The sequence below is a fragment of the Eulemur rufifrons genome, chromosome 28 (assembly GCF_041146395.1).
Source record: "Eulemur rufifrons isolate Redbay chromosome 28, OSU_ERuf_1, whole genome shotgun sequence".
NCBI classification, from domain to species: domain Eukaryota; kingdom Metazoa; phylum Chordata; class Mammalia; order Primates; family Lemuridae; genus Eulemur; species Eulemur rufifrons.
The window spans coordinates 45,215,989-45,237,785 of NC_091010.1; the positions used below are offsets into that span (position 1 = coordinate 45,215,989).

The following is a 21,797-nucleotide window of genomic DNA, read 5'->3' on the forward strand; positions in this document are numbered from 1 at the left end:
GGGAGGCTGAGGAAGGGGGATGGCTTGAGCCCAGGAATTTGAGGTTACAGTGAGCTATGATGATGCCACTGCACTCTAGCCCAGTGACAGAGCAAGAGACCTTGTCTCTCTCTCTCTCTCACACACACAAAAAGAGTTATTTAGAAACACTTAGCACTTTACTCAGAAAGGCTGCTTTCTCCAAAATGTTTAACCCTTTTCAGTGGTAATATCTGACTAATGGTAGAAAAACTGAGACATATGTTTTTTTTAAATTACTCATTATAAAGAAAGTATAAAGTCAGAGAGGCAAATAGATCCTTGTTTAGGGCAGAGGCCAGTGGAGAGAATGTAAAAGATCTCACTCTTCAACCAGAACCAGGCTCTGGATGGCACGAACTTGGGGCTTAGCCCCTGGGTCCTCTCGCAGGCAACTCTCAGAGGAGCTGGACTCAGAGAATCAGGTTTAGGGCTGGGGGGGAAGTTAGGGCCAGGGAGGCAGGCTGGTGTACTGGTTAAGAGCTCAGTCTCTGGGCTTAAACAGGTCTGGGTTTAAGCTCTGACCTCTGTCCCTTAGAGTCTACAGGACCTTGGGGGAACTACTTAACTTCCCTGGGCCTCGCCTGAAACACAGGGATGGTAACAGCACCTTCCTCCCAGGGCTGTGGTGAGGACCGAATACGAGCATGTGTATAAAAGGGTTAGCGTGGCAGGTGAGTGTTCCACTGCTCTATTCATTGCAAAGAAAGGGAAACCCAGGCCGGAGCTGACTTTCCAGAGGTAACCATGACATCTGGCAATAACAGGTCTCAGGGTGAGAGGAGCCCAGGGCAATGGGAATTGGAATTAGAAAGATGGGATACAAATCCCACCCAGCTCTAGGGCCCTTACTAGTTTGGGCAACCTGAGCTTCTCTGATACAAAAAAGTTCATACCTCCTACTCTGTAGAGGTTTTGAAAATTAGATATTTTGTAGTAAAGTGTGCAGCATCAGTTCCAAGCCCCTGATTCCTGATTCACTTTTAGAAACAGCAAATGGGTTGATATTCATGAGGATGCAGGGCCAGAAAGTCAGGAAAACTAGGTATAGGCAGTTCTGCTGATTTGTTTATTCTTCATAAACACTTGTTTCTACAGTACAATTCAGAGAGTAAAGAGAGGCACACGGCTATAATTTCCACCACAATCTGCTGTTGAGGAGACATCAAGTGTGAGGACAGGTGCCTGGGGGGCATGTTTGGGTCACAGGGTAACAGGGGGCCTCTGTGATGAACTGTGCAGGGATCCTATCAGTCAAGGTCCGATCCCAGGCCTGACAGTCAAGGCTAGAAAAGTTACAGTGAACCAAGTGCAAAGAGCCAAATGCTCTTTTAGTTCCCTGCAGTCCTAGGGTGGGTCCAATTCTACCATAACCCCAGGGGCAGAGGTGAGCGTGAGCTACTGGTCCACTGAGAAGGAACTGTGTCAGCCCAGGCCACCTTTATAGATTCAGTTCACTCGGTGGTAGGGCCTGAAGTGGCCCAAATATTCTGCCCTTTGCCCTGGAGTAAGTCTGAATACATGTTATAAGATTACTGTTTATATCACCTTCTTTCTTGGCTAGCCCATAAAGGGATCCTGTCCCTTATCTAAGGAAGGAGAGAGGCACAAACAGGGATCATCTGCTGTAACTCAGTGAAGGAAGACAGCTTGTAAAGTCAAGGGAGAAGGAAACAGCACTCTTACTAAATCCCTCCCAGGGGCAATAAGAAGAGACGAATGACAAAGTGGAAGCCTGGAGCCATGATTCCAAGCAGCAGTGAATGAGGGGCACAGAAAAGCTCTGGCCTTGACTTTCACAGGGCTGCTGTACTGTCTAAGCCACCCTTATATTTTTCCTTATTTCTCCAGGGTAGCACAAGCACTGGCCCTAAGTTGAGGCTGAGATCATCTGCCCCAAAGGTAGGCAGAATGAAGACTCTATCATGTGGCAGAAAAGGAAGTATAACAGAAGGCTGCAGCAGACTCCGCCTATCCCAAGGAAGAAGAAGGCTACAGAAGACACCGGGTAACCCAAGGTCTTAGGAACAGAGAGTATCAACAAGTAAGAAAAGGCAGCTCATCTGTCCTCTAGCACATAGGGTCAGGGAAAGACAGAACTGCTAACAACTGCCGCAGGGTCTATGGGCCAGAATCCTCAGCACTTTTCCAAGATCAAATTCCTGATTGGTGGGTGATAGAGCACATCACAGGCTTCTGCTCCACGGTCACTGTCATCTCGTCTCGGATCTGGTTCATTAGTTTACCTTGAGTGAACAACAGGAGCATCGGCTTTACCCAAGACTTGTCAGCTGGTGCCCAGTGCCCCGTCAGGCAGTGAGATTTCTGGCTGACTTGGAGGCGCTCTGGGCCCGCTGGACAACCGCAGAGCACTTCTCACGCCGCAGCAGCTTGTTGTTCTCAAAAAGACCTTCATTGCGAGGTATTCCATGAGAGCCGTCAGGGAAAGTCAGCAGGCCTTTGAGGAGGACAGAGAAAATATGGGAGTGACAATGGCATTCAGCATCTCAGAGATCAGCTTGATATGCAAAGGCCGAGAAAAACCGGCAGCTCTGTCCCGGAGGACACTATTGGTGAGTTCAATGGATAGGCATTAGGGCAAGATCACTATCGATTGCTGGACATCTACAGAAGATTTAAAACTAATAAGGTATATTTCCACCTACATTGCGCTCACCTAAGTCACCCATTCTGCTGGGTTGCAACTTACCAAAACCATCTACTCTGCCATTTTTAAATTCCCCCTCAAAGGTCATGTTGTCATGTCGAATGAAGACTCCGACGCCATTAAACTTGCCCTGGGCAAACTCCCCCTCATACCTGCAGAAACACCAAGAAGTTAGCCTTTAGTGGGAAGTTAACTGTTCAGTTTAACTGAGTCAAGCAGCTGCCGATCTGTTATTTAATAACGCCCAGAAGCAGAGCTGATTCTGCTTGTCTCATAGCTCCACCCACCCATTCCCAACCAGCAGAGAAGGGTCAGAGCGTATGTATGATAGGAGGCCCTAATCTCAAGGAAAGAAGATAAGAAGTGAATGGAGGTAGGGTGGAAGGTCATTTGCCTCCTTGACAATTCAAATTTTAGATCTATTTTTAAAAAATAACCAACAAAAGAACTGCCTACTCCTTGCCTGTGTTCTGTAGGACCTGGGACAAGCTCAGGGTTGACCATTTATTTACCAATGCCCTATTTTTATATCAGAGCCTCCCCTGTTTAAAGCTGAGAAAAGAATGACCTAATACCCACCTTGAGCCATCTGAGAAGGTCAGTACCCCAAAGCCATTAAAGAGGCCATTCTCAAAATGACCCAGGTAGGTGCCACCATCTGCAAACATCAGTTGACCAAAACCATGTCTGCGACCTAAGCAAAGAGGAGGACAGGTGTCAGGTTGGGATGGGGCAGCTTCAGGGTCCCTTCTCACTCATCTAGCATCCCTTACCTTCTGTCACCCCATCCACAAAGGAGAGAAGAGAAGCAGATGTCACAACCATCCAATTTGAAGCAGGTCACTCCAAGTATGAATGATAAGAGAGCACTTGAAAATAACAACAGCTAATGTTTATAGTGCCTTTACTATGTGCCAGCCATTCCTCTAAGCATTTTGTATTTACTGTCTTATTTCATCCTCATGATAACTTTATGAGGTATGCAGAATACTATTGTTTTAGTATTTTTTTTTGTTTTTTTTTGAGACAGAGTCTCGCTCTGTTGCCCAGGCTAGAGTGCAGTGGTGTCATCATAGCTCACAGCAACCTCAAACTCCTGGGCTCAAGCGATCCTCTTGCCTCAGCCTCCCAAGTAGCTGGGCTACAGGTAGGTGTGTGCCACCATGTCAGGCTAATTTTTCTACTTTTAGTAGAGACGGGGTCTCATTCTTGCTCAGGCTGGTCTTGAACTCCTAAGCTCAAGCAATCCTCCCACCTCGGCCTCCCAGAGTGCCAGGATTACAGGCATGAGTCACCATGCCTAGCCACAGTACTATTTTTATTCCCATTTTACAGATGGGGAAATTGAGGCAAAGAGAAGCTAAATAACTTAAGATCACCGAGCCCTAAGTGGCAGAGCAAGAATGCAAATGCAGCAAGCAGCCTAAATCAGAGCCCTCAACATTTACCTATGTTATCTCTCTGAGAAAAAATAAAAGTACCCGTTGGCACCGTGAAGCTACTAACAGCCTGAACAGCAACATTGGTTTGAGCTGCATTACGTCAATAGGGTTGTGCTTACCCACTGAACTGAGCAGAAAACAGAACGAGAGGCTGGGGGAGCAATCGTGCCCTTCAAACAGAGTGTGAGGGGTTCTTTTGGTGGACAGACTGCCCAGCAGGAAGTCTTTCCTCTCACAGCCCATATTAAAGGGAAAAGCAGGTATTTGGGAGGCAGGAGGAGAGGCCCGGGATTGAAGGAAACAAGGTCACATCACACCTGTACAATTTCTCAAAGCTCAAGAATTTATCAGCTGCAGGGAACGTGAACTGCCCTTCACCTAGGTAAGCGTGAAGACTCCAGTTTCCTCAGAGCAGTTCTTGGCTTCCTAAGACTGGACCCAAGAGGCTTTAACGTCGCTAGACTGAACGATATTAAATTGTTTCCTGGATAGTCTCAGGCTACAAAGAATTTTACTATTCCCATGAATAGATACTTCCAAACATAATGAGCTGTCACAGGAAATTCAAGGCAATGAATGTCATTTGCTCTTGAGTGTCTGCCCTAATTTCCAGACCTTCTGTAACTTCCTATGATTCACTGGAACCAAGTCATTGCAATGAATTCTGTACCCTCTAATTTACAGGCACTTAATTCATTTTACTCTGCTGGGTACATTAGCATTTATTTAAAACATTCCTAAATAACACCACTAAAAGATGAAAGGATGTTAAAACACTGCAAATTTAGAATTGAAAAGATGTAACTCATTCTTAGAGGTTAGATTAACAAAAGCGTTTTCTAATGCCTTTATTTAATCCTAAAATAAAATAAAGTATCTGGAATTAAATCCTGGGGTTGGAAATGAAGATCCGTAAAGTTGGCTATATATTCTGATGTATTTGTCCTCCAGCAAATGAAGTGTTCATCACTGGACACCCTCCAGGGCTCCTTCTCACCCTCCTTCCACTCGCCACGGTATTCTTCCCCACTGGAGTAGGTGAAGGAACCTTTTGTCAGGGTCATGGTGACAGCTGACAGAAGAAAGGGATGAAAACTGCAAGAAATAAGCAAAGGAGAACCAGTGTCATGGGATGGCTGGAGGAAAGACGGCAAAGCAATTTTGTAGATACTTTCTAAAGGCTACCAGCCTGGCAAGTATATGCTACCTGGGGTACATTTAACAAAAGTACCCACCTCTCCAGCCATCACCACCACCACCATCATCATCTCCACCTCTGCCCAAGCACTCTTATCCTCTCATTTGTCTTCGAAGTTTCCAGTCAGGTCCTATTTTCTATGATCTGGGATGGAAATGGAGGCTGAATCTACAGTTGATGTATAAAATATAGTCTCTTCCCTTGAGGAGTTTACAATCTAGTTGATAAGGCTGACAAGCTGAAACACTGAATTACAGCAGAGATAATGTGATTAAGGGCCACCTTGGGCCGGGCGAGGTGGCTCACGCCTGTAATCCTAGCACTCTGGGAGGCCGAGGTGGGCGGATCGTTTGAGCTCAGGAGTTCGAGACCAGCCTGAGCAAGAGCGAGACCCCATCTCTACTAAAAATAGAAAGAAATTATATGGACAGCTAAAAATATATATAGAAAAAATTAGCCAGGCATGGTGGTGCATGCCTGTAGTCCCAGCTACTCGGGAGGCTGAGACAGGAGGATCCCTTGAGCTCAGGAGTTTGAGGTTGCTGTGAGCTAGGCTGACACCACGGCACTCACTCTAGCCTGGGCAACAGAGTGAGACTCTGTCTCAAAAAAAAAAAAAAAAAAGGGCCACCTTGTATGGCAGAAATTAAAGACAAGGGATGGGCAGAATTTAAAACCAACAGTGGAGAAAGCAAAGGGCAAGCCAGACTGAGAACACATGGGGATGAGAGCACAAAGGGCAACATAAACATGGGATGTTCAGTGGGAAAATAAGAAGCCTGGTCTTACTACAGCTGAGGGTTTATTTAGGAAGTAACAGGAAATAAATTTGTGTAGGTACCCTCAGCCAAAATCTTTTTTCTTTTTTTTGTAGAGATGAGGGTCTCACTATGCTGCCCAGGCTGATCTCTAACTCCTGGGCTCAAGAGATCCTCTTGCCTTGGCCTCCAAAGTGCTGGGATTACAGGTGTGAGTCACTGTGCCTAGCCTCAGCCAAAATCTTAAATCTGAAAAGAACCTGATGCATTTAGTCTAAACTCTCTCATTTTACAGATGGAGAAGAAGATGACGAGAGAGGTTATGAAGTTTATTGGTGGCCAAGCTGGAACTAGCACAAGAGCTTTTCCTGATTGAGGCTAGTTCTTTCTTCCTGTACCGTACAGCCTCTGCTTTTAAGTCAGGCTAGCTCAAGGAGACTGCTGAAAGCTAGGCAGAATTTTATAGCAGATAAGGTGGGGAAAAGAAGACACCTCTGGGGTTTGTGAATAAGAATGTAGTATGATGAAAGCAGTGTTTAAGGGAAGTGAATGTGGCAGCCGGAAGCAGGATGGGTTGGAACAGCAAGACCATAGTCAGAAAAGCTTGCAAGGAGGGAGATATGATATTTCAGTAGATTGTAAAAATGGATGCAATTATTCTCCCTCCATACCTGCCCCTGCAATGTGACATGGCAGATCCTCCCAAAGAGGCAGGGTTTATTTATTCCTCCCCCGACTGGATCTTGGTTGGCTATGTGCCTTGCTCTGCATTATCTATTTAATGTTAGCAAAGGTGATGTAGCAGAGGTCTGAAAAGCACCAGTGCATTGGGCTTGCCCTTTGGCTGCACTTGGCCCTGTTGTGCCCCCCTGTGAAGGAGCCCAGTCTAGTCTACTGGATGATGACAGCCTGTTCCAGCCCAGCCACCAATGCATGAAAGAGCTCAGGCAAGAGCAGAAGAGCTGTCCTTCTGAGCCCAGCCCCAAACCAGTGACCCACAGAATCATAGGATAAATACATGGCTGTTGTTTCAAGCCACTACATTTTAGGGTGGTATGTTATTACCCAGCTAAAGCTAACTGATACATCCAGGTATCATTCTGGACAGTGTAACGAGAGCAGAAGGAATGACTATGACAGATACATCGTAGGGAAAAAAACCAAGAACATTTCGGGGGACTGGTTAGATATGGCTTCATACCAGCGGTAAAAGAATGTTTGTATTCAAGGATATCCAATAAGAAGGGAGTTAAGATACCTAAAATATCATTAAATATAAACACAGATAGAATCCTTTGATATACTAAAAAAAATGCAGTCCAGTCCCTATTTCTTTTTTAATTCCCTAGGTCTTTTTAGTGAACCCTTTATCTTTTTCCCAGACCTAAGCAATATAATGTTTTCTCAGTGATTATGACAATGCAGATTCCTAGGCCCACCTCAGATTTACAGAATCAGAATTTGTACAGTTGGAGCATGGGAATCTGCAGTTTTAACAAGCACATCATTAGATTCTTACTTGAAAGTTTGTGGACGACTACTACAATAAATGGAAATACTGTGTGTGGAAAGCCCTGAATTATAAATCGCCATTGAAAGGTCCCCATGATTAGTAATTAACCAAGAGTCTGACCCTCAGGCACCTGACTGAGACCCAATAGGACGAGTACACCTTTTCTTCATAGCACTGGGGCCAGATCTAATCGACAAAACAGGAGGATTTTTTTTTTTTTTTTTTTTTAGAGATGGGGTCTTGCTATGTTGCCCAGGCTGGCCTCAAATTCCTGGGCTCAAGCAATTCTCCTATCTCAGTCTCTGCAGTAGCTAGGATTATAGGCACACACCACTGCACCCAGCTCAGAACAGGAGGGGATTCTTAAATCCCTGGGGGCCTTGTGCCAATGGCTAGCTTCCTTTTCCTTTAAGTCCCAGAGAAGCCAAAACCACACCCAATGTAAAGGCTTGTATTGCTGCTTCCACTAAGGAAAATCAAGATAGAGTTCCACGGATCCATAGCACAAGAGGGGTCTGATATATTTTATACAAAAGCAATGCTTTAAATGTTCAACTAGGCCGGGTGCGGTGGCTCATGCCTGTAATCCTAGCACTCTGGGAGGCTTAGGCAGGCTGATTGTTTGAGCTCAGGAGTTTGGGACCAGCCTGAGCAAGAGCAAGACCCCGTCTCTACTAAAAACAGAAAGAAATTATCTGGACAACTAAAAATATATATAGAAAAAATTAGCCGGGCATGGTGGCACATGCCTGTAGCCCCAGCTACTCGGGAGGTTGAGGCAGTAGGATTGCTTGAGCCCAGGAGTTTGAGGTTGCTGTGACCTAGGCTGACGCCACGGCACTCTAGCCTGGGCAACACAGCGAGACTCTGTGTCAAAAAAAAAAATTAATAAATAATAATAATTTTGGTCTTCTATCATAATGATTTTTGATACAGATACCAAAAGCCCAGAAATGGTCTGATGTGAAAACAGCCAGGCCTTACCAGAGCAGGGCTCAGTGACATCCTCCAAGGCCTGGCTCTGTCTCAAAGCTCTAGTTTCATCCCAGCTATGAGGACAGATGAATTCTGAGAATTCCTGTGCTCTCAACCAAATATGGAGAAACATTCATGTCTAGCCCCATAATGAAGACTGGCTTTGTGAAAGCTCTTCTAGAGATGTCTGCGGGCCACTCCCACAGGATTGTTTCCCTTCTCCAGTTATCACTTGGAACTCCACATCCAATCTCTCTCACACAGGCGGTACCTGAGGTAAAGACCTTTCTCCTTGTACTAGAGCCCCTCCAAACCTCTGGGGGCCATTTTCTGAGAGGTGATGCTAGTACCTATTGTGCCATCTCGGTCCTATCAATGTCCCACGAGGTCAGCATCCAATGTCAGGCTCACAAGCCTCTTATCATCAGCCCAGCATCAGAGGGTACTGGGGTAGAGGTCAACATGACTCCATGGCAAATGCAACATTAATGAGAGGAAGAGAAGCAGTTTTCCATCAGAACTGCAGAGAAAACTCCAGTCCAGACGGGCATTTTGATAGCCACGGGCCAGCTTCAGCTCTTCCCAGAACTAATTAAGTCATAGCACTAAGTCAGCTTGAGGTACAAATTTCATTCCTTCAAAACACGTCAGTCAGAAACTAAAGGGCTGTATCTTCTACTCAAACTTATAATCAAACAACCATTCCAAAACATAAACACAAAGTCATTATTTATACAGAAAGATTAGATGATAAGGGCATCTCCTTTAGATGTTTGGCAGCAGCTAACCAGTTTGTCTTCACTCAAAATCTGGAGTTATTGCAGTGAGATGTGAGGAATGTATTGACTACACAGAGGATTAGGGGAGCACCCCTGTGTTTGTTTATTTTTTCCTCAAGGCTATTTGCAACTTCCAAAGAACAGCATCCCATCTTGTTCCAGAGAAAACAGTAGAAGGCCCCTGAAAGAAGGGAATGTTTCCCAGTTTGAGGATTATTTATGGACAAAGTACTAGCTCTCAAGTTGTAAACCTAATCACTCTTTTGGTATCCTGTTAGCTCTTGGGGATTATACCCTAAATATTTTAAAGAAGCCAGTGAAATTTGAAAGGTTATCTTCTTAATACCAAATGTCATGGACTGTATTTCCAAAGATATTGCCAATATCTTCTGTCTTACATGTTCATCTATAATTTGACCTTGCATTGACCCATTAAAGAGTGAAGTCTAAAAATAAATAAATAAACAAAAAGTGAAGTCTAACTCCCCTCCCACTTGAATCTGAGCAGGCTTGTGACTGCTTCGACCAGGAGAACACGATGGAAATGATGGTGTGTTCTGAGGTTAGATCATAAAAGGTGATGCAACTTCCATCTTACTCACTGGCATGCTCACACTTGGAGATCTGAGCCACAACATAAGAAAACCAATTATTCTGAGGCTAACCTGCTGTGAAGAAGCTAAGCCACATAAGAAAGGCCATATGTTTGTGCTGTCGTCGGCTGTCCTCCTCTTTGAACCATACTATCCCAGGCATCAAGCACCAGTGGATGAGCTTTCAGATGATTCTAGCTCCCAGCCCTGAGCACGCATTCCATCTGAGATATCATGGAGAAGAGAGTGGCCATCCCCATGGTGCCAAATAAATATTCTTGACCCACAGAATCCATGAGCATCATATGGTTGTTTCAAGCTGCTCAATTTGGGGGTAATTTGTTATGCAGGAATAGTAACTAGAACACTATCTCTCAACATGACCCTGCTACCATTCTCTCCTATGGTTTTCAATAGTATCTACTACAAATTTCCGTTCCTTTTTGATGTAGAGAAATATAGCAAATTCCCCTCAACAGATGCTTGTCAAAATGACATCCATTCCCAAGACCACAATCAGAAGTGCTAATTAAAAGGAACACATATAGAATCCATGGGTCTCAGGGCATGGTTGAATACATTTGGCTAGAAACTGCTACATGTTCCCAAATAATTCATTTTGTCATTATCTGGGACACTGTCAGGATTTTAATTTGACTTCTGTAATAAGCCATGCTGATTAATAGCTGTACAGCCACTGACCCCAAAAGAAATTTCGTCAGTAACCACAGTCATTGAGACAAATCTAGTTTAATAAAGCACAGTCAGTACTGATGAAAAATGAAAAGTCCAACACTTTAATAAGGGATGCAAATCAGTATTTGCTTCAGTTATCCAAATAATCTCTTAAAGGAGAATAGATGGGCCTAAGGGTTTAGGCTCCAGATACAGACATGGAATCTAGTCACAAGCCAAGATGATTCACGCTTCTAAACAGACACCCACCCTTTCTGCACTCTCGATAGATGGGTTGCAAAGGATTAGTCCAAACATTTACATAAAAGAAAATTACTATTTTGTCCTTGTAAAGCAATACACTATAAGTCTGTACAATAGACTACATTCCTGCTATCTTTATTTTCTTCTGCCCCAGACATTTCCAAATAGAACTCTGAAACAACAATCAGAATGTTTGTTTCTATCCTGTTTATCTTTTTTAATTTTAAGAAACCAAACTAAAAACATTTAAGTATTCATAGTAACCTATGTCCAAATTAAGAGGATTTTAAAAAAACATAAAGGGGAATACATTTTCAATTAGAGAATACTGTTTGGAGACAGCCACCTTAACTACCCACATACACCTTCACATTTTTTCCCCAAAGCCACCCCTCCCATGGTAGGACAGTCTTGTCAAAGTTCTTTCACTTATGAAGAAGGCTTTTACCATCTTAAAGAGAAGAAAATGAAGGCTTTGATGAACAAAGATTAGGCTTGTTAGGAACCTAGAACAAAACTCAAATATTCTTTTTAAAGTGTTTTTAAATGAGCTTGAAATAACTGTTTTTTATTTTAAGTCTAACCTCTCCTCTCCCCATGTGAAAAGTAAACAAATGTATTATTACTATATAAAGGTCTCATTTAGGAATACCCTGGGGCGGTTAGAGTTAAAAGAGTAGAAGAAAATATTGACACCAGACAGAAGGTTTTAAAAAAAAGAAGACAGTGAGGACAACGACTTGGGGGTGATGGAAACTAAGGAGTGATACTATTCTATTTCAAAGGAAAAGAGAATTCCTGGGCTGGGCTCAAATACAGCGGGGTTAGTCCTGCTGGTGCCTAAGCAGTTTGGAGATGCTAGACGGCAGGGATGCCACCCGTCAACTGATTGTGGCATCCCATTCCCCAGGCCTCGATATGTGGGAGTTCTTTCCACCGGAGTGTGATAGAGGCAGGCCCCAGAGCAAACAAAGCCCTAGACCTCAACAAGGCAACACCTTCTTCCACACCATTCTTGCATGCTAGCCCTGCTCCTTCCCGTTACCCGGGTCTGATCTACCGCCCCGACAGGGTCTAATGCTCATACAGGTCTGCCATTCCCTCGTGACGCAGCCTTGCGTCCCCAGCTCGCTATCCCGAGAGCCGTGGGCTCTCCTGGGCCTCGACCTCCGAGCTCGAGACTGGAGGCCCGGGTGTGGGACCCCCACGGCAGCCGCCCTACGGTGAGTGCGTCTGGGATGGAGCCGCGCCCCTCAGCTGGGTCACCTCCTGCTGGGCACCCCAGTCCCTACCTGGCCGACCACACTCTCCCGGCCCCCTCCCACTCACGCCGCCTGCCAACCTGAGCTCGGCCTTTCGGGATGATAGTCACGTCCCGAAGCAGGGCTCCAGTGGCCCGGACCTGTGCTCCGCGGGGCGCCCCGCCGCCACCTTCCTCTCCGCCACTTCCACCAGTGCCTACCCAACTTGACGCCGCCATCCCGTGCAGGCGCACTGAGCACAATTCCGGCTACCCATTGGCTGTTACCTAGGCAACCGGGAGCAACGCCACTCCCCATTGGCCCAGCCCGCCGCCGCGCCATCTTTGTGCGGGGCAGAGTGTTCAGAGAGCCAGAGCCAAGTAGCTGAGAGAGGGGTGGGGCTGAACCCCCGGTCCTACCTCTGCAACCCAAATAAAGATAGGGGACCCAGGTCTCACCCACCCAGAGACTGTCTAGCTGAAATGTTAACCCCAAACGAAAATCAAACCCGCGTCAGAAGCAACAGTGAACTCGATGGGCTCAAGCGGCTCGGACCCTGCTCCGATCCTCACTCTGTTCTAAGTGGCGCCGCCGCGGAGTTTAAGACAGAACCTAACTCTGGCTGTAGAGAGGCAGCTTTGTAAATTGTAACGCGCTGGACGGGCAACTGCCTTTTAATAACCCTGTGCCAGACATTATAATATCAAGACACTTTTGCAGTCATTATAGGATTTTTTTTTTGCTCTTGTCATTACCCAGACCCTTTGTGTTTAAAATACAGTGCGAAGATTGGAGCAAATCTTCCCAAATACCATGCACACCAATGCGAGTATCCATATGTTTATTTATCGAACAATGTGAGTGCAGCATGATGCTAGGTTCTGTCAAACTGGAAAAGCCATGATTGCTGCTCTCTTGGGACTTACTGCCTTACTCCATGCAGGTGGAAAAATCCAAGACTATGTTATCAAGAGGAAGCAAGCACATGAAGAGAGTAAGCAAATTGCTTCTCTGAATTGGGATTTCCTTATTTGTAGAATAGAAAATGATAGTAATAATGATCCTCGTTGAGGCAGCACACATCTGTAATCTCAAATGTAGGAACTTATCTTGACCATAATTTGAAGCTCACAGGTTAAATGAAATGAATGGTAATGTTGGAGCTCGGAAACCAATATCCCAAAATGTGGCGCTTTAATTTGCTGAACTGAAGAAGTCTCAAGATCTCTCACCCCTGCCCTGCTTCTCTCCCAAAGTGCAGGCTCTGAAGTTCCTGTACTGGCCTAAATCCCGGACCCAGCAAGGAGAACAATAGGTTTTTCTTTCCCTCCCTGTTATCTCACTATCTATTGCAGAAAAGAAGACCAAAGATGTAACCACACTTAAACAGACCCTTGCACAAGGTAAAGACTGTCTCTCAGGGTCACTCAGATTCCAAATAACTATTTATAAGTTCCCCAATCCATTCATTCTTCCTAGTAATCATTTGTTGCCCCTCAACAGAATTCCTCTTCTCCTCTCTTCCATAACATGTTTTGCCAGGATGGTATGTAAGCGTCTGAACCCCATTGTGGGGTGGGTAATCACTCTGTGGTTTTCCCTGTGTACATGTCAATAAATTTGTATGTCTTTTCACTGATTAATCTTTTTTTTGGGAGCTGATTTTTCAGTGAAACTTCAAAGGGCAAAGGAGAAGCTTTCCTGTTGGTTTCTACAATACTAAGAGATCATCTATGTGACGATGACCCCTGGGACACAAGAGGCAGCCATCACATAATTATTTGATGTGTACATAGGAAAATGAATTGCATGTCTTGTAACTGAAAGGGACAATTGAACCATCTGTATGAACTTTTGTCTAGAATGGTTTATTTGGCCAAAAAGATTTAGGACATTCCCATGCATATAATTAAATAATTGTTCTTTCAATTCTGTTCTTCTAGTTAGCTGTGGCAACAATTTTACTCAAGAAAGAATGAAATCATTCCCAAATGACTCATGGAGATAAAAAAAAAATATGAAAAAGAAAGAACGATATAGCCCTATGGCTAGTCATCTTTTGTGAAAACCCATACTGCTAGTCTGCTGATTACCTTAAGCATAAAAACAAAAACAACATTAACAATAGCCTCGGCGCTGATAAAAAGCTACCATTTGTTGAGTGCTGTTTATGTACAAAGCACTATGGTAAGTGCTTTATATACATTATTTTGATTCTTGTTTAAGTACCATAGGGATGATTATTCCCTTTTTATAGATGAGGAAACTGAGGCTTAGAGAGGTTAAGTAACTTGGCCAAAATAACTAATCATCATGGAGATGGGATTCAAACTCAAATGTCTCTGATTCTCAAGCCTATGCTTCTAACCATCACATTCTATACTTCAGAAGGTAGTGTGAGCATACATTTTAATTATGTTGACCTAAAAGGAAGAAGCTGAGGCAAAATTAATATAAGTAAAGAGTTTATTTGGGCCAAGCTTGAGGATTGTAACCCATAGATTCAAGTTGCCCTGAATATACACTCTGATTAGCAGCAGTTTCAGTGGATTTTTTTTTTTTTTTGAAACAGAGTCTTGTTCTGTCGCCTGGGCTAGAGTTCAGTGACATCATCGTAGTTCACTGCAACCTCAAACTCTTAGACTCAAGTGATTCTCCTGTCTCAGCCTCCTGAGTAGCTGGGTCTAAAGACATGCACCACCACTTTTGGCTATTTTTAAATTTTTTTTTTAGAGACAGGGTCTTGCTATGTTGCCCAGGCTGGTCTTGATCTTCTGACCTCAAGCAGTCCTCTCCCCTTGGTCTCCCAAAGTGCTGGGATTACAGGCATGAGCCACCATGCCTGGCCAAAAACTTTATTTCTTATGATAGGTTGCAAACTGCAGGTTGGGAAGGGGAGCGTTTGGTTGAGAATGAAAGCAGGCCAGGGGTGAGACAGGAGTTTTATACTAAATGGGTTGGCTATGTATATGTATTTAATAGGTTACAGGAATCATGGATATTCATGAAGGGGGGGGTCACACACATGTTTGGTAAGCAAACATATATGTTACAAATGTCCCATGTTTACTTTGGGGAGGAGACAACATTAAAATGCAAAAAAATTAGGCTCTATACGTCAAAAGGTGAAACACAGGACGCAAAGGGACTTTGTGCATAGCCTCCATAAACCGATCAGAACCACTGCATGGTCAGTTTATCAGGAAGGAATGCTTTGAAAACTGGTCAGCTGTCATGTCCAAATCATGAAAAGGGTAGGGAGTCTGGTCATGATGTCAGGCTGTTGGTTGAAATCAGTGGAGGAATCTCCTGTTCTTTGTTTTCTAAGGTTGTTTCTGTTTTAACTCTTAGGAAAAACAGTCTGCTGATGGTTAGTGAGGAAGAAGGTGTATTGATGCATGACCAACCACCTCCTATCTTGTCATGGTCAGGAAACTCAGGTTTTAAAAGTTTGCCTGGGATCTCCTTGGCCAAGAAGGATCCGTTTGGTTTGTGTGTGGGGGGGGGGCGGGGGGGTGTTAGGATTTTATTTTTCTTCCATACGTGCAAATACTACACTATCTATATAAGGGACTCAAGCATGGGAGATTTTGGTATTCGTGAGGGGTACTGGAACCAATCCCTGTGGATACTGTTACCTTCCAAACAGACGGGTTTGTTCGCTTGGCGGGTTATCAAGTCCATAGACACAGCCAAGTTGGTTATTTCAAGGAGCTTTTTTATTACTTGGTGCAAATAAGGACTACACCAGGGATAGAGTTCCCAAAGCAGTGTGTCCCCAAACAAGGGGGTTGGGCTGGTTTTATAGTCACAGGGTAATGAGGCATGATTTGATAGGATTTTGCAATGGAGTGATGCCAGGAAACATAGTCTGACTGGCTTCTGGCATGGGGTGACACCAGGGCTCAGTCTAATTGGATCCTGGATCCCGCCAGGCGGTGTCACTTCTTAATTCAGTCCCTGCTTCTCCATTGGAGCACTAAGGTTCTGCCTTTGGTTGCACACTTGGTTCATGTGGGCATACTTAGGTTCCCTGACCTTCAAGCTGGGGGTCCATGGCAACTGAAAAACAACTCACAACTTTGTTATACAAAAGTTGAGCCAGATTGGTTAGATGGGGTTATAATACCCAGGGACAACTATACGCCAACTAGGCAACCTCTTTTACATGCCACCCATACTCATTCCAGCATTACTTCGGGTGCCTGGGCCTGGAGTTGGTCCACTCTAAATGACCTCCCTGCTCAAGAACTGTTCTCTCAGACTCCCTGTGGCCCTGTACATGCCAGGAGATCTCTCTGTTCCGCTTATGAGGCTTTGGTAACCCAATTTAACCTTGCTTCCCCGCGAATTGGTGGGGCGCTGTCAGTTCCCTATATGCTCTAGCCTTGCTCTTCTTTTCCTCAGGCTTCTCCTTCTTTCTGGACCATTTTTTTTCCTCTCCTCTTTTCCAATGATCTAATTACACTCTTCCTTTAAGGCTTAGCTCATAGCACATGCCCCACTTAAAGCCTTTGCTGACTCTCTAGCCTGCCCCAGTATGCGAACTGTTTTGGAGTTTTCAGCTTCCTTTGTTGGCTCTTTTTCTCCTACTGCCTCAGAGAGCTGTGTGCCTCGGAGGGAAGGAAGATACAGTCCTCCCTTTTCCACTAATAACAATGTCCTGAAGCACTCTGGGAGGCCGAGGAGGGAACATCGTTTGAGCTCAGGAGTTCGAGACCAGCCTGAGGAAGAGCAAGACCCCGTCTTTACTAAAAATAGAAAGAAATTAGCTGGACAACTAAAAACATATAGAAAAAATTAGCCGGGCATGGTGGCGCTTGCCTTTAGTCCCAGCTACTCGGGAGGCTTCGGCAGGAGGATCACTTGAGCCCAGGAGTTTGAGGTTGCTGTGAGCTAGGCTGACACCACCGCACTCTAGCCCGGGCAACAGAGTGAGACTTTGTCTCAAAACAAAACAAAAACAAGGTACTGAGCACCTACTGTGTCTAGGCACTGAGGTTTTACAGTGGTGAATAAAACAGTGATGGACTCTTACCTCGTGGTAAGAACTTTTTAGTCTCATGGGACCATAACTTTCCTCAATTAACATATAAGCATTGAGCAGTTGGGCCAGGCACAGTGTAATAGCTCAGAGCCATCTAAGCTATGTGAGGTGTGCAAAATTCATCAAGCCCAGAGAGATTTGAGTGTTGGACTTCATCCAAGCCTCCCATGTCCATTCCCGGAGGGCAATTGTTTTTCTTATTTTTTTTAGGAATATCTAAAAACCCTGGGGGTAATTGTTTAAAGACATTTTGTTCCAGACTAGCTGCTTCACCTATTATCTTCATGTTCCTGGAATCTGTGATACAAAGAACAATGCATAGCCAATCAACAGCTTATTTTACATATTTATTTTTTTAGAGATAGGGTCTCGCTCCATCTCTGTTGCCCAGGCTAGAGTGCAGTGGCATACAGCTCCCTGCAGCCTCCAACTCCTGGGCTCAAGCAATCCTTCTACTTCAGCCTTTCTAGTAGCTGGGACTACAGGCCTGCACCACCACCCTGGGCTAATTTTTAAATTTTCTATAGAGAGGAGGTCTCACTAAGTTGCCCAGGCTGGTATAGAACTCCTGGCCCCAAGTGATGCTCCTACCTCCACCTCCCAAAATGCTGGAATTACAGGTGTGAGCCACTGTGCCCAGCCAATAGCTTGTTATTTTAATGTAAATTCTTGGTAAATAATTTAGGAACTGCCTCTTCTTTTCCTTAAAGACCCACTTGTAACTGCTGATAATCAGAGTGTACATTCAGGGCAACTTGAATCTATGCTCCTGGGTTGCAATCCTCAAGCTTTGCCCAAGTAAACTCTCTACCTTAATTTTGCCTCAGCTTCTTCTTTTTAGGTCGACAAGGGCTGGGATTTCACTGAAGCAGAGCAAGGTGGTTTTTTGGTTTTTTTGTTTTTCATTTTTTTTTTTTTCTTTACTTCACTGCTGTCTCCCCAGCACTTAGAACGTAGTAGGTGCTCAATTAATGAATTCGTGCACGACTGAATGAAGTGGATACAAAAATGAGACTTCTCCAGTCTCATCACGGGCTCAGAATAAACATTCATTGAGTGACTGATAGGAAGGTGGCGGATTTGAAAGCGCCCGAAGACCGCTCAGCCAACTGGGAGCCAAGTGCAGGTCTGGCATGTCAGGGGGCAGAGGGCGTGCCTGACCCGGGTTGGCTCCTGGAGCATGCGCGGTCTTCACAGAAGGTGACGGGGAGGAAAATGCGGAGGCCGCGATGGCGTAGGCGCAGGTTCTGATTGGCTACCGTCCGCGCGCGAGGGGCCGTGACTACTCGTCGCCAAGTAAACAGGGCAGGGTGGGGGCGGGGCCAAGGAGGCGCCGCGACCGGGTTGGCCGGGAGGGGACTGGGGGGTGTCGCGGATTGGTCGCGGCCGCGAGCTTGGCCGTGTGGAGCGCGCCAGGTCCCGGAGCCGGCTGCCAGAGGGATGGACGAGACGAGCCCACTAGTGTCCCCCGAGCGGACCCTAGCCCGAGACTTCACCTTCCCGTCGGGCTCGGGAGCTCACTTTCCGCAGGTGCCTGGGGGCGCGGTCCGAGTGGCGGCGGCGGCCGGCTCGGGCCCCTCTCCGCCGGGCTCGCCGGGCCACGACCGGGAGCGGCAGCCACTGCTGGATCGGGCCCGGGGCGCGGCGGCCCAAGGCCAGACCCAAACCGTGGCGGCGCAGGCCCAAGCCCTGGCCGCCCAGGCTGCGGCGGCGGCGGCGCATGCCGCGCAGGCCCACCGCGAGCGGAATGAGTTCCCGGAGGACCCCGCGTTCGAGGCGGTGGTGCGGCAGGCCGAGGTGGCCATCGAGCGCTGCATCTTCCCGGAGCGCATCTACCAGGGCTCCAGCGGAAGCTACTTCGTCAAGGACCTTCAGGGGGTGAGAGCGGGGGTGGGGACCGCAGCCGCGGGCTCGGGGCGGGTGGGGCTCTGGGAGTTTTGGGCTCCGCACAGCCAGAGGGAGAAGCGGCTTGAAAGGCTACAAAAGGGAAAAACTTCACAGTGAGCCCCGGCAGGATTTTGGGATGCCACTGAGGACTGGAGATGGGGAAGCTCTGCGGAATGAAGAAATAAATCAGAACCCATTTGGTGGGGTAGGAATGAGCGGAAAATGAAAAGAGGAAATTGACCAGATACAGGCCAGGGGCCCAGCTGTGTGGTGGGGCAATCTGCCTGTGGACAGAGACGCGTGAGGAAATGCAGCTTTCTAGTAGCTTACTTAGCTTTAAACTACTGGGACTACTTTTCAGCCATTGACCTTTAGGCTCATTCTCTTTTTTTGGACCAAACCAGTTTGTTGGGCTTTGGGCCTGTTCCCTCTTTTCGGACCAAAGCAGTGTGTCGCTGTTCATTGAGAAGAGTGGGTGACCGACCCATCAGTGGCTCTGAGGATTTTGTTCCAGCCTTCTGTGTTGTGGAGGTTTCTCCTGCCACAGTCCCAGCGCTCTTACCGAAAGACGATAATAATAGAGTGGGAGGACTCACCAGTTTCATCTGTCCTGGTTATTGCTCACTTCTGGGAAAAGGTTCAAATCCTTCTTGATGGTTCCTCAGTTTAGAATGTGGAGTTTTAGAAACGTGAGACTGTCAGCTACCGTTTACTTTCATTTCTCTCCCAAGGCTATCAGCATTTTGCTTTTCAGCTAAGGCAGAGTGTTTGCTGACCTTTATTTTGTCCCATGCATGTGTATAAAGGGATTGGTGATGGGATGAGATGGGGCATGGAGTGACCAGGTCAGCTGAGAAGTGGTCTTTATCCTTTTGAGAACTGCGGAAGAGTTCATGGCACTTAGATCAAACCAGAGGTATCATTGGAAGAACAGAGGGACAAGAAATATCAAGTCATCCCTGTCTTAAGTTTTCAGATGTGCTAGAATCGCTCACTGGAAAAATGTATTATTGTTATACTTACTAAAATGATGGGTGTCAGAGTTTCCTCGGATTTTCTCTGCATCTCTTCTGTGTCAACTCTTTAGATGGGCAGTGTGCTGTTTTGATAGGAGTTCTGAGTGGCCAGGATGGGCTGTGACTTGTAGCTCTTGGTTAGGTTCATTGAATGACCTGTTATTCACCCAGAATTTGAGTTGTCCCTGAATTATCATCAAGAACCAAAGAGCAGTTCTATCACCACGTTTACATAAACTGAGTTGGAAAAAGCTTTGAAAGTAGCTGGGCATGGTGGCTCATGCCTGTAATCCTAGCACTCTGGGAGGCCGAGGCAGGTGGATCCTTTGAGCTCAGGAGTTCGAGACCAGCCTGAGCAAGAGTGAGACCCCCGTCTCTACTAAAAAAATAGAAAGAAATTAGCTGGACAACTAAAAACATATCTATAAAAAATTAGCTGGGCATGGTGGCACATGCTTGTAGTCCCAGCTACTCAGGAGGCTGAGGCAGGAGGATCGCTTGAGCCCAGGAATTTGAGGTTGCAGTGAGCTAGGCAGACGCCACAGCACTCTAGCCTGGGCGACAGAGTGAGACTCTGTCTCAAAAAAAAAAAAAAAAACTTCGAAAGTAATAACTCTTTCCAAGTCTCTTAGGGAGCTTGAAAGCTCAAATGGAACCATCATTTCTAGAAGCAGTGAGAGATGAGTACCCTGTGGTCTAAATGTTTACAAGATGCTTTTATTTTTTTTTATTTGGGGACAGAATGAGACCTAAGGTATGAGTTGTTTTTGTTTTTTGGTTTTTTTTTAGCTTGTTGGCTGGCTCACTTAAGAAGGGGCTAAGATTATCATTGATAGGTAGGTACTGGGGAAGGAGGAAGATTTTTGTTTTTCTTTCATGACTGTTACAGATCTGTTGGAAGTGTGTTAGGCCAGCTGAGAAGTGATCTGGTGCTTTGACAAGTGGGAGTAATATGATCTCTCAAGTCTATCTGCCAGGTAAAGTACCACCATCTCAGTACATAGGCCACAGAGAATGACAGACCATAGGTGGTATGTATCTTGGTGATTTTAGGATTCCAGGCTACTATCTTTCTTGGAGGGGAAGTCAAAACATAGATGCCCTGACAAAACTTATTAATGGACCCAGCCTCCTTCCACTGAGGAAAATACGGTTTAGAACAGAGGACCACGTCCTGAATGGTGGGTTAGACTGGCCCACAGACTCACTGTAGTTGGAATTGACATCTTCGGCTTTGCTCCAAATGTAGTTATTTTATTTAACAAATACTTATATGGCACTTTCTATATGCCAGGTACTGTTTTAAGTGCTTTATAAAGAATAACTCACTTAATCCTCATAAGCACCCTTGGAGGTGGGTACTATTATTGTCTCCACAGATGAGAACACTGAGGCACACAGAGTGTAACTCATTTTCTCAAGGTCTCACAGCCAGTAAGTGGTAGAGGCAGGACTGGACCCAGGCAGATTGGCTCGGGAGTGCACGCTTCTAACCACCGTGCTCTGCTGCCTCAGAGTTAGTCATCTGAATTTCTGATTTCTCTTTTCAGCTGCTTATTGGTTAGTATTGAATTTGGCTATGTGTGACAGATATTTTAAGATAATAATGACTTGAAAAAAGATTCATTTATCTCTCAGGTAAAAGAAGTCTATAGGCTGCTAGGGGCTGGCATGGCATTTCACCTTATTGGGTATGTACGCTCCTTCCATCCAGCTGATTAGC

The 21,797-nt window shown here is 45.6% G+C and overlaps 2 protein-coding genes across 2 annotated transcripts in view; one reads left to right on the forward strand and one right to left on the reverse strand.

Moving 5' to 3' along the window:
• Positions 1 to 1,078: 1,078 nt before the first annotated feature.
• MORN4 (MORN repeat containing 4) lies at positions 1,079 to 12,285 on the reverse strand. Its single transcript, XM_069460539.1, has 5 exons — positions 12,226 to 12,285; positions 5,126 to 5,223; positions 3,266 to 3,380; positions 2,729 to 2,838; positions 1,079 to 2,476 (listed from the first exon to the last, which is right to left on the reverse strand). Exons 2-5 carry the CDS (start codon positions 5,190 to 5,192, stop codon positions 2,328 to 2,330), a joined length of 441 nt encoding a protein of 146 aa, XP_069316640.1. The 5' UTR covers positions 5,193 to 5,223; positions 12,226 to 12,285; the 3' UTR covers positions 1,079 to 2,327.
• A 6,280-nt stretch (positions 12,286 to 18,565) lies between these two features.
• The window catches only part of PI4K2A (phosphatidylinositol 4-kinase type 2 alpha), a 33,221-nt gene continuing 29,989 nt past the window's right edge, over positions 18,566 to 21,797 (forward strand). The window contains exon 1 of the mRNA XM_069460855.1: positions 18,566 to 19,049. Coding sequence (XP_069316956.1) covers positions 18,612 to 19,049 — 438 coding nt within the window. The 5' untranslated portion in view covers positions 18,566 to 18,611. The remainder of the gene's footprint in view (positions 19,050 to 21,797) is intronic.